Raw genomic sequence first — 17,448 nt, forward strand, 5'->3', positions numbered from 1 at the left:
TTATTTTATGACAATACTGCCTTAAGTTAATGCCACGTTTGACTTGGTTCCATTAATTTCAGTCCAGTCATTACAATGAGCCCGTCCTATAGCCCCTACCACCAGGCTTGACTGATCCAGACAATACATGCCTGACTACCTCAGGTGGTGGTCAGGAAGATGTGATCACATTGTCTTAATCAACTACACTTGTTCTTAAAATGTGTCCAATCAGAATGTGGATAAGATCAGGACAAAGGTTTAGCGCCAGGTATTAATGGGGCTATAGTTACAATGAAAGAGTTACAAGGACAAGGCATAACATTTATAATAGCATACTCTTTATTACAAAACATTGACAAAAAGTGATTAAACCGATAATGACAAATCCATCCAATGCAAGGCAAAATGATACAATTTATAAAAACACAAAATGTAAAAATGCATTTTTTTTTTCAATTTTAGTGCTGAAATAAAACCAGCAGCACTTTAAATACCTGGAATAATTATCGTAGAAATGCATCGCGCACACAAATCACACATACAAGACAAAGATCCCTCACGACTGGACCTGATTCAAGCTTTAAAGAGCAACGTCCCGAAAGAAATATTTGAAATACAAAACTGGCACAGCGATAATCTAGAAGGTATTTACTTTCCAAATTATTAAGTCACAGCTGGTTAGAACTATAATGAATGATGGCAGAAAACAGCTATAACTAAGTGTCTATGAGGGATGTGCCATGTAGTATATTCAATGCTGACATTCTATACCAAAGCTAACCAGGATCCATCCTCTTGAAGTACATATAAAACTTTAACTTCATATATCATGCAATTCCAGTAAAGACTTTCAGCGAGGTTGACACATTGCACAGGTCGTGTTTACACAAACTCTGGCTCCATGTCCCTCGGCACCAAACTGAGATTCGCTCCACACATGGCCCAGAACATAGTTGTTGGACTGATTCATGTTGAGCTCAGCCAGGGAGATGCTCAGCTCTTGCTCAGACACCTCCAGGTCCGGGGGCTCGCTGTCTGGGGGCTCAGGGGGGTCGTGGTCTGAGGCATCGGGACCAGGACTCTCCAGGTCTTGGTCTGGTTCCAGGTCGGTCTGGGGTACAGACTGGCTGGAGAGTTCCAGACTATCCCTGCAGTTCAGTTGGTCATCCTCTGTGCTGACCTCGCTCTCCTGTTTGACCAGGCAGTGTGGGTGGTGTGTGGACCCCCTCCCAGTCTCATCCAGCTCTGAGTCAGAGTCCACAATCTGCTCACTGGAGCTCAGGGAACCTGGAAAACTTCCTGCATGGAGAAAAAGTGAAGGGCTGTAATGAAGTGGCACTGGTCACCTAGATAAATACAAGTTATAAAGATGTAACTCAAATCAAAAGGCAAACTTGTAGTAATTCTTCATCAAATCCATCTAAACACCTCTTACCACAGCCCTCCTCCATCTTGTCAGAGTCTGTTCTGCTCTGTTCCTCTTTGGCTTCCTGTTCCTCTCCTTCAGCTACCACGGCACTGGTGCCCTCCTCAACATCCACACTGACACTCTGCACCAGCAGTGGGAGACAAACAGAAGTTAAAACAGGGAACTTGAGTTCAAACCTTCCAACTCTGGTATTGGTTGAGCTATTGGGTGTGGCTGAAATGAAAGCATTCACATTCTTCCTGTATGTTACAAATATTATTAACCGTCACGCAGACACACAAAAACACACCTGTTGGATGGAGATGGAGGATGGGCGACTGCTGGTGCTAGAGGATTTGGACTGGAAGATGGCTGTGTAGAAGACGATGAGAGTCTCTATGATGCGGGCCTGATGGGGGTAGTCCACTAGAGAGGACAGGGACACTGTGGCCCCTGTTGGCCGGGGCCTTATCAGAGAGGGGCCAAACACGATGCCCAGGTTACTGGGACTCATCTTATTGTCCTGTTCCAACTCCGCAATCCTGACGTCAGAGATGGGGAAGAACGATGATATGACGGAGGTTTAAACAAGTAATACATGATCACAGTTGTGAATCCTCTTTTGTAATGATCCGTGTCAGGTAAAAAAAAAAAGAAGTGAGTAAGCAATGTAGTATGCTCTTCTGAGCTGCTCACCTGCGCAGGTGACGTACGATGTAGCGCAGCGTGGCTACGTTAGCCTTGGGCAGCTCTTTCACCAGCTCCCTAAGTCTATCCACCACAGCCAGGACCGCTGGGTCCGTATCTGGTCCTAGGTCCACCAGCTCTGGCCCCTTCCCCGTCCCGGCCTCCCCTCCCTCAGTTTGCAGGCTCTCCTTGGCTAACCCCATGAGGCTGTTGTACAGGCGGAACGGCATGATGGGCTCTGGAAGCTGTAGAGGACAGAGCGGGAGATTTTTTCGTTTGTAGCCATCTTATCCAAAGACAACCCATGATAAGCGCAAATAAATATGGAGGCTGAAACAGCTACAAGGTACCTGTCGGAGGTAGAGCTTGAGGACGTTGCTGATGTCATGGGGGGAACACTGCGAGAGCTCCACTAGTTCCTTGCCATTCTCAAAGGCCTGACACAGCTTCTCTACACGAGTCTTCACCCCATTTACTCTGTAGATACCCTGCAGAGAGAGATGGAGACCAATGGGGAAGAGAGGGAAAATGTTATTGAGAGAAGGATAGAGAAGGAGAAAGAAAATAATGCATTCATACAGCCAACCATTACACACCTTTCAAGAAACAGACCCTTCATCCCCCGTTCCCTCACCTTCGTCTTCAGGGCTCGTCTCTCGATCTCCGAAATGCACTTAGTGATGATGAATGGGATGCTGTCAGAGCTGCCGCTGGACACCTGGGAGAAGTCTCGGCCGAACAGCTGGAGTCTACCCTGCAGTTTCTTATGGCCACACTGGATGGCTAACGTCTCCAGACACCGCTTATGACATGCCAGGAAACACTGGTATAGAGGACAAGGGGCATACAGTCGGTCAAGAGGTTAGAGGTCAGGATGATAACCAATGAAAGTCAGATGTCATTCACACAGATAAACAGACGTAATCAGCTAATCAAGCAGCCAAAGTCTATTGCTTTCAAAGGTGACGAATGAGATGGTCTTATCTCTCACCTCCTCACACTCTGCTCCCTGGAAGTACACGTAGCTGTCACACTCCCGACACTTGGACGGGGTGCGGAGTTTACGCAGCCGATGAGTCTGGGCGGCTTTGGAGAGCCCAATGTTACGGAAAGGTCCGGTTGGAACCGCAATCTCAGGCTCCATGCCATTTATGTCTGCAGATGAAGATTGATGGATAAATTGATAAATGCATGAATTATGTCATAATTGGCAAACAGAGGAGGTAGACCTCCGGTCTTACTTGGTGCTTCGAAGGAGGCCACGTTCCCGTCCTTCTCATCTGGATCCTCGTTGGACGACATGGTCCCGGTGGAGGAGGTGCGTGCCATTTTACTGATGTCACCTAAAACGTACAAAACAATAACACACACACACACACACACAGCTACAGCACTGCAGGAGATGGAATGGAGACATAGAGAGAGAGACAGACAGAGGAAGCCTTACCTGAACTGGTGGTAGGAGATTCCAGGCCACCTTCCCCTTCTACACTGTCTGCATCACTCACTGTAGAACCCCACGATTTGTGGCCTTGTCCTGGGAAGGAGACAAGGTTATCATGGACAGCACAAATACCTCATGTAGGTCTACATCGTTTTGTCTTGCATGGTGAGACGGCACAAGACAGTAAGAACCGCATCAATATCATACAAAATGACATACTCTTTCTGGCGTTTTCAGCGCTAAGGTCCTCCCCTGTCGTGGTCTCTCCGGTGCTGGGTTGACCCTCAGAGCTGCTCTGCTGGTCTGTGTTGAAGCTGTCATTAAGGGGTCGAGCTGGATGCCTGAATTAACAGATATAAAACCAGTTAAAAAACATTATACTAATGTAAATCTATCACCTCTTATTTATTACTTGGTGTAAAGTGACCGAGTGCCCATAGACACCTAACAAACCAAAAGCTTTTTATTATGCTTTGAGGCTAGGAGTGACTCACTGTGTGGAGGCTGCAGTGGCAGTGTAGGGCTCAAACTGGTAAGTGACCTCAGGCTCCTCAGTGAGCTGCAGGTCTCTGACGTGGGCAGCGTACTGCTGTCCCGGGTCATACAGCTTACTGCTCTCACACAGAGTCTGGTAGTGGACCGGCAACACCACCGTCTGCATGTGCATTATCTGGTAGTACGAGATGGTGGCCTGGAGGGAAGGAGAGGAATGGTTTAGTCATGTGGTGGAGGAGAAGTTTTAGCTTACATTCCATCACAGGGAGTGCAAGGAGTGGAACGTAAGCTAAACAGACTGGCCGCCAGGCGAAGGCTCGCTGAACAAATTGTCTGCATGTCTGTGTGTGTGCGTACTGACCGAGCGCAGTGTCTGGTCACTCTGTTTGATGACCTCCTGCAGCAGTCGGAGCACATTGACCTTGACGTGTTCCAGCTCCTGCTGCTGGGTGGTGGCGTCTGCTATGCATGTCCTGTAGGTGGCCTCTGCCTCTTCAGCCTGAACACACACACGGTGGTCAATTCTCAGCTAGGCTAATGGCATACATACTCAATAAAATATGGCCATAGGCTTTGACAACGACTTGCAGTCATTCTGCTTTTTAGCAGATTTCCCTGGAGAGGCGAGGGAGAGAAGAGACTAGGCGAGACATGGAGAGGAGAGATGGGGGAGGTGAGATGAGTAGAAGAGTGGAGAGGAGAGAGAATGGAGGAAAAACAACATATGCAGTGATGGGGACCTTGTTGCGAGCATCTTCCTCCACTCGTAACTTTTTGCCCAGAGACTTGGTGGTAGAGCCTCCTCCATCCTCCTCTGCGGCTCTGCTAGCAGCTGCTTTGGCCTTGTCGTGCTCCTCACAGCGAGCCATGTAGGCATGCTTGGCCTTTCGCAGGTTAGACTCACATTCCATCTGGATCCCAAACACATAGGTACACAGAATCAGTCTTTGGGTACAAATTGGGCAACATCTTGAGAGAGAAAACAAAGTTGTTTCTTTAATAGATACTTTATGTTGATATATTGTCAAATCATTCTCAAAACGGTAAAACATGTATACCTGTAAACTTCATGGCAATGTGAGAGAGATAATATAAATAGAGAGATAACATACTGCATAAATAGCGCTAGCAAGGAACTGACCAGTTTCCTCTTGGCACGGTACCACTGTTCCTTGACCTCCTTGCGTTTCTTCTCATGCTCGTGTTTACGCTGCATCAGAGGCTGTAGGAAGGTCTGGTTGTGCAGTGTGGTGGCGGCCTGCTGCACCCCACTGCTCTGCTCCAAGTCCTGCTCCAGAGCCAGAGAGTAGATGGAGTAGAAGGGCATGTGGGGCTGAGAGATAGGGAGTGGTGAGAGGGGAAATAGCATTGTCATCACAAGAGCCTCTTGAATTGGATGTAATCATTTTGACGAGAGTGAATTGGGTATTCCTTTCCTTAACTCCTTCTACTACAAAATACAAGATCACTAGGGCTTACATGTGTGATACTGTGCTTGCTGGACTGGTACAGTCTTTGTAAGCCCTTGGCAAACTCCACCTCTGGATGGGGAAAGATACATGGGTGAATCATCAAATCAATAATACGTTACATTCAGGTTATAAGAGTCAACCTAAATCTCCACTATTATGTGTAGGGAACTGTCTGCGGCGTGTGTCTACCCACCCAGTGAGGTCCTCTTCTCCACGTAGCTCATCAGGTCCTTCATGTATTTAGAGATGGTCTTAGCGTAGGCCAGAGCAGAGTCCACTCCCCCTTCACTACGCTGCAGCATGATGTCCACCTCCTCGGCCCGGCCAAAGTCCTGCAGGTCACTCCTCATCAGAGCTCCCTCTAGCCCATGACCCGACACCCCGTACAGGTTCTCCATAGACTGGACACACAGAGAGAAAGAGTTTCAGACCACTCAAGAATACTGCGAACAGTACCTTATTCTGTACTATGTAGCAGAAATTCCAATTCAATTATTGAATTCAATCATGAATTGAAGAGCTTACGTTGACTTCTAATTTCAACAATCTTCAAGTTATGAAATGGGAATAGAATTGGAATGAGACTGTTTATTTTAATTGAAATTGTGAAAACATTTGATCTTTGTAATTGAATTGGAATTCAATATTTTTGCATTTCCCAGTTATTGGAATGAATGCACTTAGTATAAAAACAATTAACTGCAGGATTTGTTTTTAATCATTTCAACATGTATTTCTATATTTCCAATAAAGCTAGGATGTCAGAACAGTTCCATGATCAGCCTGAAAGCCTTAATAAGGAATTGAATTCTTGGAAATGACCTAACATTGGAGTTGAGAGGAATTTAATTTTCTGAATTCAAAGACTGACCTTGAATTAAATGGAATTTACAGGGAGAATTTGTGGAATTAACCCCAACTCTGCTATATAGTATATTATAAACTGGGTGCTTCGAGTATTGAATGCTGATTGGCTGACAGCTGTGGTATATCAGACCGTATACCACGGGTACGACAAGACATGCCTTTTTACTGCTCTAATTACGTTATAACCAGTTTATAATAGCAATAAGGCACATCGGGGTTTGGGGTATATGGCCAATATACCACGGCTATGGGCTGTGTCCAGCAACTCCGCGTTGCACATAAGAGCAGCCTTTAGCCGTGGTATATTGACCAAATACCACACCTCCTCGGACCTTATTGCTTAATTATTCGGTACACCGTGTTTACCAGAGCCAATACAAATAATGATGGAACAGAGCAATGCCAAGTGGCATCTCAGGGATGGGCATGTACAATTGAATGATGGATATTAAATACTGCACAATTTAAAACACTTGCTCCCTCATCCCCCCCTTCCCCAAAACACGTGTAAATATTGGACTATAAATCTCGCCTTCCTGTTTTATACTTCTGCTAAAATATTTATTATATTCTACTGAGCCATTTACTTTATGTTCATATTCTTATCTTTCATTATTTGTTGTAGCAATGTCGAGAAGGAACCTGCAAGTAAGTATCCTGTACATATGACTAATACAAACTTGAAATTTCCAATGAAAATAGGATTTGGCACATAGACTGTAGGCCTGTTGAATTCAGTGTGTGCAGGCCTGTTGAATTCAGTGTGTCAGTATTGGAGCTGCATTGATGAATGAGATAGAAGGAACTGTGTTATGTGGAGTCTCAGAGGCGGCCTGTGTGTGTTGTTATAACAGGAGAGCGAGGGAGAGGAACAGGCAGAGATAAAGACACACTGTGTCACTGGCAGGAAGCTGGCCTTGCTGCCCACAAACATCCGCTCTGAGAGCCGACACCTCCTGCCACATGCACACCAAGAAAGCCAAATTAACCCCCACTCACCCTGCTCTTCTCTGTTGGCAGCAGGGACAGTAGGGTACTGCTGTCCACCTCCCCCATCAACAGCTCTGACACACTGAGGAGGACAGAGAGAGGCCATTACACTGACAGTACTTCCATCAGAGATGGAGAGAGAGGAAGGACTAAAATAAAAAAGGGAAAATGTGTAGATCAAATAGGATTTGATCGGTTAAAGCAATGTGAAGGGTACATGTCGGGTTCTTTCCCCTACCGGTGGTCATGGAAAGAAAAAGGAAACTAGGAAAGGAGACAAGGAGAGAGAAAAAACATCAGGAAGTGGTTGATGCCAGGCTCTGTGCAATCGCACCGGCCATATAACTTCCTCTCTGTCTTCTTTGCCCTGTTGGGGTTGTATGTACTGTGCATGGCCAGGAAGTGAACAAGCGTTCTTTTGAATTATGTATGTATATTCCTATTTACAATTTTAAAATAGACATATAAAATAGACATATCAGAGCATATGTAAGTCGCTCTGGATAAGAGCGTCTGCTAAATGACTTAAATGTAAATGTAAATATGTTTTACCCTGGCAGTATGTGGCTGGGAGTTAAAGCATTTATTTCACATGATCCATTCATTTTGACAAATGTGTCTGGGTAAGCGTCATATTAGTAATATTTACTAAATATTTTTATCTGGACACTTCCTGTTGAACTGGAATTTTTCCTTATTGTAGGCTACTACTTTCACCACTTCTAGTCTTAATCTTTACTTCACTACTCACTGTTTAGCACATGACCTCACATGTGAATCTTTAAAAAGCTAGATGGGGCTGGCTTAAGAGGGTGTGAACAATGCTGAATGGTTGTAGACAAAGGAGAGCTCTCCAGTAGGTACCAATAATTCAAAGGCCATTTTCTCTGCTTTTAAAGTTCATCAACTTTAAAAGCAGAATTACTTTCTCATTGTTCCTCAAATGCAGTGTATGATATACCATTTTGTAGCACCGAGTCTCTATTTTTATCCAATGTAAAAAAACAACACAATTTCAAAATGTTGCAACATAAGACTTATTTGAGCCAGTTAGTCGCAAATGTATTCATATTTTTTTGAGAGTGATATGTTTGCATCCAAACGACCATTATCACACCTACACATTGTATCCGAGGATAGAAGCACCTATTCTCTGTCTGTAGATAATCTGTTAAGACAACAGACGCCAAATGGCTGCGTTTTGGTTTTGTGTCCTAGGTTACGGAAAAGAAGAAAACCACCACTACGCTTCCTGTTTTCTACTGAGCCACATGCAAATGTGTCACTGTGTTTTTTGCTCTAAGCTCCACTTCTCTATCGCACATATGCACACACACGTACATTGTACTTCTACAGTTCTACTGTCGTCATACACCACCACCCCGACCTGACCACTGAGGACACATGGTCATGTCCCATTACTCTGTACCAGAGAATAAAAAGTAAAAAGAAAGAGCATTGTGACACACAGTGTCACCTTTGGTTTATTCCAGGATCCATGAAATACTGTTACTAGCTCATGAATATACATACTGAGAAACGGATGTACCAAAAACTTACCTGCTACTAAAAGCAACTGCAATGGTTTCAATGGCCTTCTCAAAGTCCTTCTTTTCTGTGTCATTACAAGTCTCATAGTGAAATCCTGCAATCAAAATAATGAATGTGTTCATTCTAGGCCATTTTAACTCATTGACTTTGTGCTAAAAACATGGACTTTTTGACCCTAGGTAGTAGACCACTGATTGGTCCAGCCAGTAGTCTTACCTTTAACCTTAGATATGAGTTTGCCTGCAGCAGTAAGGGTCTCCACAGTGTTGAGGAGAGGGTAGGTGCTGATGACCTGTCGTAGGACCCTCAGGACCTCTCCCAGGCACTCATGGGCCAGAGGGCGACGGTTCTCCTGCTTGTCTACAGACAGAGAGAGCAAGAGAGACGGGACAGTCAGAGACACAGACAGGAGAAACATGGATCCTGTGCCATTCCTAATACACAGCACTCCACTTGTCTACAGCCACACACAAAGAGGACCGAGCCTAACCTACCATTTTGTACATCTATCGAGTACTAGTTACAACCGGAAGTGATAGGGTTGGTGTTGGGGAGATAGAAGGCTGTGTCTGAGGTCTGTGACGGGGCTCACCGTCACAACACGGAATCCATATAACATGGAGATCATCTTTATAGACAGACGATTAGGGTTGGTCAGAGTATTAGAGGTCATTACAGGTTATTAGAGGTTGAGAGGGAGTGATTCATGACCAATCTCTGGACATCATGAATAGTAACACCGACGGCAGACAGACGGGTTTGTAGGGACAGCTTTGATGTCAGCAGTGACGTCTGCAGGCCACTTCCTCTTGTCTCTCACAGACAGCAGATCCTTTGGCCGGTAGAGCGCTCCTTCCTCCTCTTTTCCCCTTTGGCCCTCCATGTCCATGTCTGTCAAAGTGGCTGGCCCATGGAATGGGACCAGGAGGCCATAGAGGGTGGACTAGTTAGAGGGCATGTCAGAAGGAGGATGGTAAAAAGGCTCCAAGACGCTTACTATAGAAACTGAAACTAGCTAAATGAACATGTGGCATTATGTGACTGTGTGCATAGACTTGTATGTCAATTTAGTTCCTGGATAATCTCGTATCAAATATATTTCAGTTTTAGATGGTTGTGGTTTGTCAGAATTTAATTTAGAGATAGGATAACTTAAGTTATGAACCTATCTTAGCCTCCAGTATTTATGCTGCAGTAGTTTATGTGTCGGGGGGCTAGGGTCAGTTTTTTATATCTGGAGTACTTCTCCTGTCCTATTCGGTGTCCTGTGTGAATTTAAGTGTGCTCTCTCTAATTCTCTCTTTCTTTCTCTCTCTCAGAGGACCTGAGCCCTAGGACCATGCCTCAGGACTACCTGACATGATGACTCCTTGCTGTCCCCAGTCCACCTGGCCGTGCTTGCTGCTCCAGTTTCAACTGTTCTGCCTTATTATTATTGGACCATGCTGGTCATTTATGAACATTTGAACATCTTGGCCATGTTCTGTTATAATCTCCACCCGGCACAGCCAGAAGAGGACTGGCCACCCCACATAGCCTGCTTCCTCTCTAGGTTTCTTCCTAGGTTTTGGCCTTTCTAGGGAGTTTTTCCTAGCCACTGTGCTTCTACACCTGCATTGCTTGCTGTTTGGGGTTTTAGGCTGTGTTTCTGTACAGCACTTTGAGATATCAGCTGATGTACAAAGGGCTATATAAATAAATTTGATTTGAGGGAGCACATCATTTCAGATATTGACCATGTGATAGGTTCAAACGGGGAGGTTAATCTCAGAACATCACAAGGATGGACTGGAAGCAGTCTTGTGGTATTGACGGTGTCACAGGTCAGACTAACGCAGTGGACTATGGGAGGGGGAAGTCTGAACGAGGTCGCTCTGCCATGCATCATTGCTTCCTGTTTAGATTAATACGACAGTCACGGGGGGGGTAATAAGTTAAAGTATAGACACCCTAACCATTCCATCACTTTTAGAGCAATCAACCCATGTTACAAAGTGAGACCATTTGTTGGCCTGACTCTCTCAAGCTGAAATTGTTACATCACTTGTTGCACATCTTGTATTTTATTTCATCAATAAAATAAATGACACATTATCAGCCTGCCTCATGAAAATGAAAAAATCCTTGATCTGAGGTAACTATGACTGTTTTTGGGCCGAATTCATTTTTGCAGAAAAACCGTTGGACCAGCCATTTTGCTTGAGTACAGACAGAAATTGCAGTAAACAGGAGACTGGTTTCCTGCTGGAGTGTGGTCGCTGTTACATCTCGAGCAAGAGAACTGGGTTGCTTGTGCAAAGCCAGCCAGCCCGCCCTTCCCCTCCCACACGCAACACGTGGTGAACAGGAGGGGTGAGGAGGGGAACCAAAACAGCATTGTTCTGAGCGCATGCTAACATGTGGCGCATCAGGTAGGAGATGTGGAGAATTTAGACATCCACACAGAGAACAATAAGACTGGGAAACAATAGCAGATGGTCACGATGCAGCCAAAAGCAATCCCAAAGGCATATCATAATAGCAGACTTTTATCCAAAGCGACTTACAGTCATGCGTGCATACATTTTATATACGGGTGGTCCCGGAAATCAAAACCCACTATATCCTGGCACTGCAAGCTCCACATTCTACCAATGGACCTACAGAGGACCACTCAATCATGTGCACAATGAAATATCTGACTAGAATTCTGAAGATAAGTTGTCACATCTATAAGCTCTTATGCCTCTCTAACAGTCTTAGAGGAGCCAAATGAATAACAAGACTCCAGAGACTGACCATAGCAGTTGGTTAACTGTATTTTGAAAAGGTCCCCCCCCCTGCCCCCTTTTACAATCTAAAGTGCTTTGAGCATTGGAGAAGCACCATGTTCAAACATGGCCTTTGTGTCCTCTACCTCTCTCAGAGCTAAACCTTAGCCAGACAAAGGAGAAGTGCATAAACCTATGTGAACCTATATCCACTCACCTTCCCCCAATACAACGTCCTTCAACTTCTCTACGGCCTCAGCAAAGCGGGCCACATTACTTAACAGAGAGGGGATGTCCTCCACCTCGATGGCCATGCTCTCTGAGCTGTCTTGGGGGTTGGTGGGGGTGATAGCCCCCTTTCCCTGGCCCTTGGTGAACACCCATGAGTGGATAGGGAACCCCGCGGCGCTGGCATGACGGCTGAGGCCGGTGGGCCTCTTCATGGTGGCCCCTGGGGTCGGGCAGCCCACCCCCACCAGCTTGCTGTGCTGGGCATTTGGGGTGCCAGGGCAGGACACGGAGGAGTCCGATGGGGCACCGGGAATGGGGAAGAGGGTGGAGGAGGATGAGGTTGAGGAAGGGGTGGTGTCGATAGCATCACGACGAGGCTGCTCCTGGAGAATAGACAGCTGGGTAAGAGAGAGGAGGGGGGAGAGGAGAGGGAGAAGAACTTGTGACATCTGTGGTAACACAAAAACATCAGGACAATAATGTGACTGATATTTTTGGCAGACTGTTGGTAAACAGACGAACAGAGACTTCAACAAGAGCCTGTGTTGTGTAACACTTCCTGACTCAGCTTCTTGCCACACCCTGAAACAGCTCTCCGAAAACAGAAACTCGGGCCACTTTAAGCAACATCAAGTTGTACGGTTTGATGAGACATGACGGAAAAGTTGTGAAATCAACTCATCAAGTGTCCCAACTTGTCCATGGACTACAACACACCTAACATAAATGAGTTGATTAAATAATAGCTAAATCAGAGTCTAGCTGTTACAAGTCGTAGATGCAGTGATGTAGTGTAGAGGCCTGAAACATACACATCTTAAAGTCTAAACAGTATCAATGGCAGGTGCACGGTGTGGTTGTGAAACAGAAAATAGCGGCAGCATCACACCCTGCCAGTAGGAGGCGCAACTAAGACAACTAGAGCAGATCTTGCATCATGTTATTCCAAGAACACCTTTTATGGTACTGTATTCTAAACTTGAAAGTGTAGCATACTGTATGAAGCAGATAAATGTTTTTATAAACAGAAATAAATATTTTAAGGACAGATGAGAATGAGAATAATAACACTCATTCCTTCTCATGAGGAAAATGTATAAACACCTAGGTGGCTAACCGATTCAATTGGTAGTGTTTGACATACCTGTTTGAGCCAGACGTTGGGTCTATTGGGTTGTTTGTCCAATTTGTTCTTGGCTTTAGCCTCCTCTCTCTTAACTCTCTGGCCCGTGGAGTATGGGTTGTAACTATTCTTGCTACCACGTTTCAGCATGGTCTCTGTCCCTATTGTTTTCACATCATCTTTAGCAGGAGTAAACTAGACTCATCTTGCAGGTGACGAACCAATACTGGCTTACTAACCCACAAAAATATTTTCCAATGAGTGAGAAACGAAAAAAAAATGAGTCATTCTGCAGACAAAGTTATCAGTGACTAACAGGTTTATTTTGAATTGACTAATCCAACTAGTTTTAAGTATTCATCAACAACGTCCTCAAATATTCAACCAAATATCCCAATAGTGTAACATCTCTCCCCACTAGGCTACTTTAAATGAATTAAATGATAGGCTACTGTCCATATACATCACCTAAAATGCTCACCTTTAGCCTTCAAAACACCCCACTAAATATGTCATTGCTGGTCCATAACCTACGATAAGTGAAGTCAATTTAATTGAGGTCAGGTCTAAACAATCTACTGAAGTTTGACATCTGTCATGCTGTCCCCCAACTCCCCTAGCTTCTCAGCAGCGGACAGACAGTATAGGAAATCTGTCTGAGTGACAGGAGGAAATCAGAGATGATGTGCTACTTACTGATGATGAGCTCTGTGGCCCGGGGCTTCCTGCTCGAGTCTTCTTCGAGATGGAAGGGGTTTTTATCAATTCCCTTTTCTTTCGGGAGAACATCTTCAACGTACCTTTGCCGTCCATCCCGACTTCTTTGAAATTCACATACAACCCCCACCCACCCCCCGATTCTCCACTTCTTTGGTGCTCTGCCAGTTTACAGGCGCTGCTGTTCCATCGGTCCCAAGCTTCAGCCACGCTTTCTGCTGCCTCGCTACCACACATTGAGCGTAGAAGCTCACTGACAGCTCACCACAAACAGTCAGTGCCGCCGCGACATCCGCTCCAGTGTTTTTTTTCTCAAGGGAAGAAAAGCGCATGTGATGTAATGCGCTCCATTTGATTGGGGCGCTCGAGGTTTGCAATACAATGTCTATAAAACATGTTTACAGAACATTTCTTTAGTAAACCAGTAGAGTACAACGTATTCGATGCCTCCAATAAGAGTTAAATAGCTCCAACAACGATTGAGAATACCTCACTATCCGATACTGTCAGAAGGGTCTGGCAGCAGTCCTGGGCTGCGTACAGTACGATTTATGTTCTGTAACGTTCAATTGAACGGAAAGGGTACTGTACTGAACGACCAATTGAAAAACGAGGAGGTTGTGGGTTGGAAAAACGCTGTCAGCATGGCCACTGCCCTTTAAATACGCCACTCATTGCCTCAAGACACGCCTTGCAGCACCCACCAAACGGGAGCAAACGTACCTCAAAGTCCGTTCAAGAAGGTTGTGTGGAAACGTGCCATTCAGTACAAATCAAGCGAACTGAATGCAGCTATAGTCGGACTGGAACTCACTTATATCGCCGTGTTCCAGAGAATCAAAACCGCAATGTATCTTAGGTAAATTGTGACTGGCTGACTGATTTACAAATAACAATGAGTAGTTATTTATGATGCAAGGTTATTTGTATATCAGTCAGTCGGCAGGCGCCTGCAATGTTCAACAAGCACAGTGTAGTCATAAAAAACGGAAATGAGTTGGCATTTTCTACCTCTGGTCATAGCCGCGGGAAGTAGGGGTGCTGAGGGGGCTGCAGCACCCCTTGAAAAATCGGAATAAAATAAAACATATATACTGAACCCCCATGTTTCATGAGCTGAAATAAAAGATCCCAGAAATGTTCCATAAGCACAAAAAGCTTATTTCTCTCAAATGTTGTGCACAAATGTGTTTACGTTCCTGTTTGTGTGCATTTCTCCTTGCCAAAATAATCCATCCACCTGACAGGTGTGGCATATCAAGAAGCTGAATAAACGTCACGATCACTACACAGGTGCACCTTGTGCTGGGAACATTTTTTTTTTTAACTCTAAAATGTGCAGCTTTGTCACACAACACAATGCCACAGATGTCTCAAGATTTGAGAGAGTGTGCAATTGGCATGCTGACTGCAGGAATGTCCACCAGAGCTGTTGACAGAGAATTGAATGTTATTTCTCTACCATAAACCGCCTCCAACATTGTTTTAGAGTCCAACCGGCCTCAGACCATTTGTAACCACCCCAGCCCAGGACATCCACATCTGGCTTCTTCACCTGTGGGGTCATCTGAGACCAGCCACCCAGACAGCTGATGAAACTGTGGTTTGCACAACCCAAGAATTTCTACACAAACTGTCAGAAACTGTTTCATGAAAGCTTATATGTGTTCTCGTCTTCCTCACAAGGGTCTTGACCTGACAACAGTTCGACTTCAGTCGGCAAATGCTCACCTTCGGTGGCCACTGTCATGCTGTAGAAGTGTGCTCTTCATGGATGATTCCCAGTTTCAACTGTATCGGGCAGTTGGTATGACATCGTGTGGGAGAGCGGTTTGCTGATGTCAACGTTGTGAACAGAGGTCCCCATGGTGTTGGTGGGGTTATGGTATGGGCAGTCATAAACTACGGACAATGAACACAATTGCATATTATCGATGGCAATTTGAATGCACAGAGAAATCGGAGATATCGTGACGAGATCCTGAGGCCCATTGTTGTGCCATTCATCCACCGCCATCACATGTTTCAGCATGCAGGATCTGTATACAATTCCTGGAGCTGAAAATGTCCCAGTTGTTACATGGTCTGCATTACCCACCAGACATATCAACCATTGAGCATGTGTGATATGCTCTGATCGACATGTATGACAGCATGTTCCAGTTTCCACCAATATCCAGCAACTTCGCACAGCCATTGAAGAGGAGTGGGACAACATTCCACAGGTAACAATCAAGAGCCTGATCAACTGTATGCCAAGGAGACGTGTCGCAGCATGAGGCAAATGGTGGTCATACCAGATACTGACTGGTTTTCTGATCTACGCCTCTACCTTTTTTTTAAGGTATCTGTGACCAACAGAAGCATATCTGTATTCCCAGTCAGGGGGAAATCCATATATTAGCACCTGATGCATTTATTTCAATTGATTGATTTCCTTATGAACTGTAACTCAGTAAAATCTTTGAAATTGTTGCATGTTGCATTTATATTTTTGTTTTGTGTATATTTTTATTCTCACAAAAGCAGTGCACTGGGCCTTTATACTCCTGTATTAGTGGACCTATGTGTGCAGTGCAGGAAACATGTATCTTTCTCACAAAAGTAGTGCACTGGGCCTTTACTACGGCAGTATTCAGGGCTGGTCCTGGCCATTCAGGGCTGGTCCGCCACAAGGAGTTGCTAGAGCACGATGAGCCAAGGAAATTCCCCCGGCCAAACCCTCCTCTAACCCAAACGATGCTGGCCCAATTGTATGCCACACCATGGAGCTCCTGGTCACTGCCGGCTGGGACACTGCCTGGGATCGAACCCAAAGCTGAAGCGGCGCCTCAGCACTGCGATGTAGTGCCTTAGACCGCTGCACCACTCAGGAAATGTCGCCCTCTTTAATCTTCCTCCATAGACCGCCGCCTTTAACCCTGCCTAATAAGTGAGCCAGCCTTGCCTGTATTAGCGGATCAATATAGCCCTCTGTTGCACTGGAAACATTTTCTCTCTCACAAAAGTAGTGCACCGTCTGCAACGAGGGGGACCTCGGACTTTCTCATCCAATGGGTTTTGGGAAGGAGGCAAGGACAGAAAGAGGACGCGAGGAGTATACAATTGAGATTCTCCCTTTGTCGCAAAGGCGGAAAGGCAGGTGGGAGGAGGCGAGATCAGGTGGGAACATTCTAGCCAATGAGATGTCATGTGCGTCCACTTACACTACATGACCGAAAGTATGTAGACACCTGCTTGCCATCTCATTCCAAAATGATGGTCATTAATATGGACTTGGTCCTCCCTCTGCTCCTATAACAGCATCCACTCTTCTGGAAAGGCTTTCCACTAGATGTTAGAACATTGCCGCTGGGACTGGCTTCCATTCAGCCACAAGAGCATTAGCGATTAGGCCTGGCTCGCAGTCGGTGTTCTGGCTCGCAGTCGGTGTTCCAATTCATCCCAAAGGTGTTCGATGGGGTTGAGGTCAGGGCTCTGTGTAGGCCAGTCAAGTTCTTCCACACCGATCTCAACAAACGATTTCTGTATGAACCTCGCTTTGTGCACGGGGCATTGTCATGCTGAAATAGGAAAGGGCCTTCCCCAAACTGTTGCAAGCACAGAATCATCTGTTGTATGTTGTAGTGTTAAGATTTCTCTTCACTGAAACTAAGGGGGCTAGCCCGAACCATGAAAACAGCCTCAGACCATTATTCCTCATCCACCAAACTTTACAGCTGGCACTATGC

At 45.4% G+C, this 17,448-nt stretch overlaps 1 protein-coding gene and 1 long non-coding RNA gene across 2 annotated transcripts; one reads left to right on the forward strand and one right to left on the reverse strand.

The window, feature by feature from the left end:
- Positions 1-298: 298 nt before the first annotated feature.
- Positions 299-13,846, reverse strand: arhgap45b (Rho GTPase activating protein 45b). The gene is given in 22 exon segments (XM_029632396.2): positions 299-922; positions 924-1,281; positions 1,418-1,532; positions 1,701-1,932; positions 2,087-2,322; positions 2,428-2,565; positions 2,712-2,900; positions 3,069-3,232; positions 3,319-3,420; positions 3,525-3,614; positions 3,741-3,862; positions 4,016-4,212; positions 4,378-4,515; positions 4,757-4,927; positions 5,158-5,349; positions 5,496-5,557; positions 5,682-5,889; positions 7,355-7,427; positions 8,906-8,990; positions 9,113-9,256; positions 11,864-12,275; positions 13,697-13,846. Coding segments are annotated over 22 exon segments (3,603 nt in total). The 5' UTR covers positions 13,814-13,846; the 3' UTR covers positions 299-864.
- On the forward strand, positions 7,302-10,618 carry LOC135564320 (uncharacterized). Its single transcript, XR_010460920.1, has 2 exons — positions 7,302-7,772; positions 10,216-10,618. It is a non-coding gene; the product is annotated as an uncharacterized LOC135564320 (long non-coding RNA).
- Positions 13,847-17,448: the final 3,602 nt, after the last annotated feature.

Source organism: Oncorhynchus nerka, linkage group LG24 (genome assembly GCF_034236695.1).
Source record: "Oncorhynchus nerka isolate Pitt River linkage group LG24, Oner_Uvic_2.0, whole genome shotgun sequence".
In the NCBI taxonomy this organism is placed as follows: Eukaryota; Metazoa; Chordata; class Actinopteri; order Salmoniformes; family Salmonidae; genus Oncorhynchus; species Oncorhynchus nerka.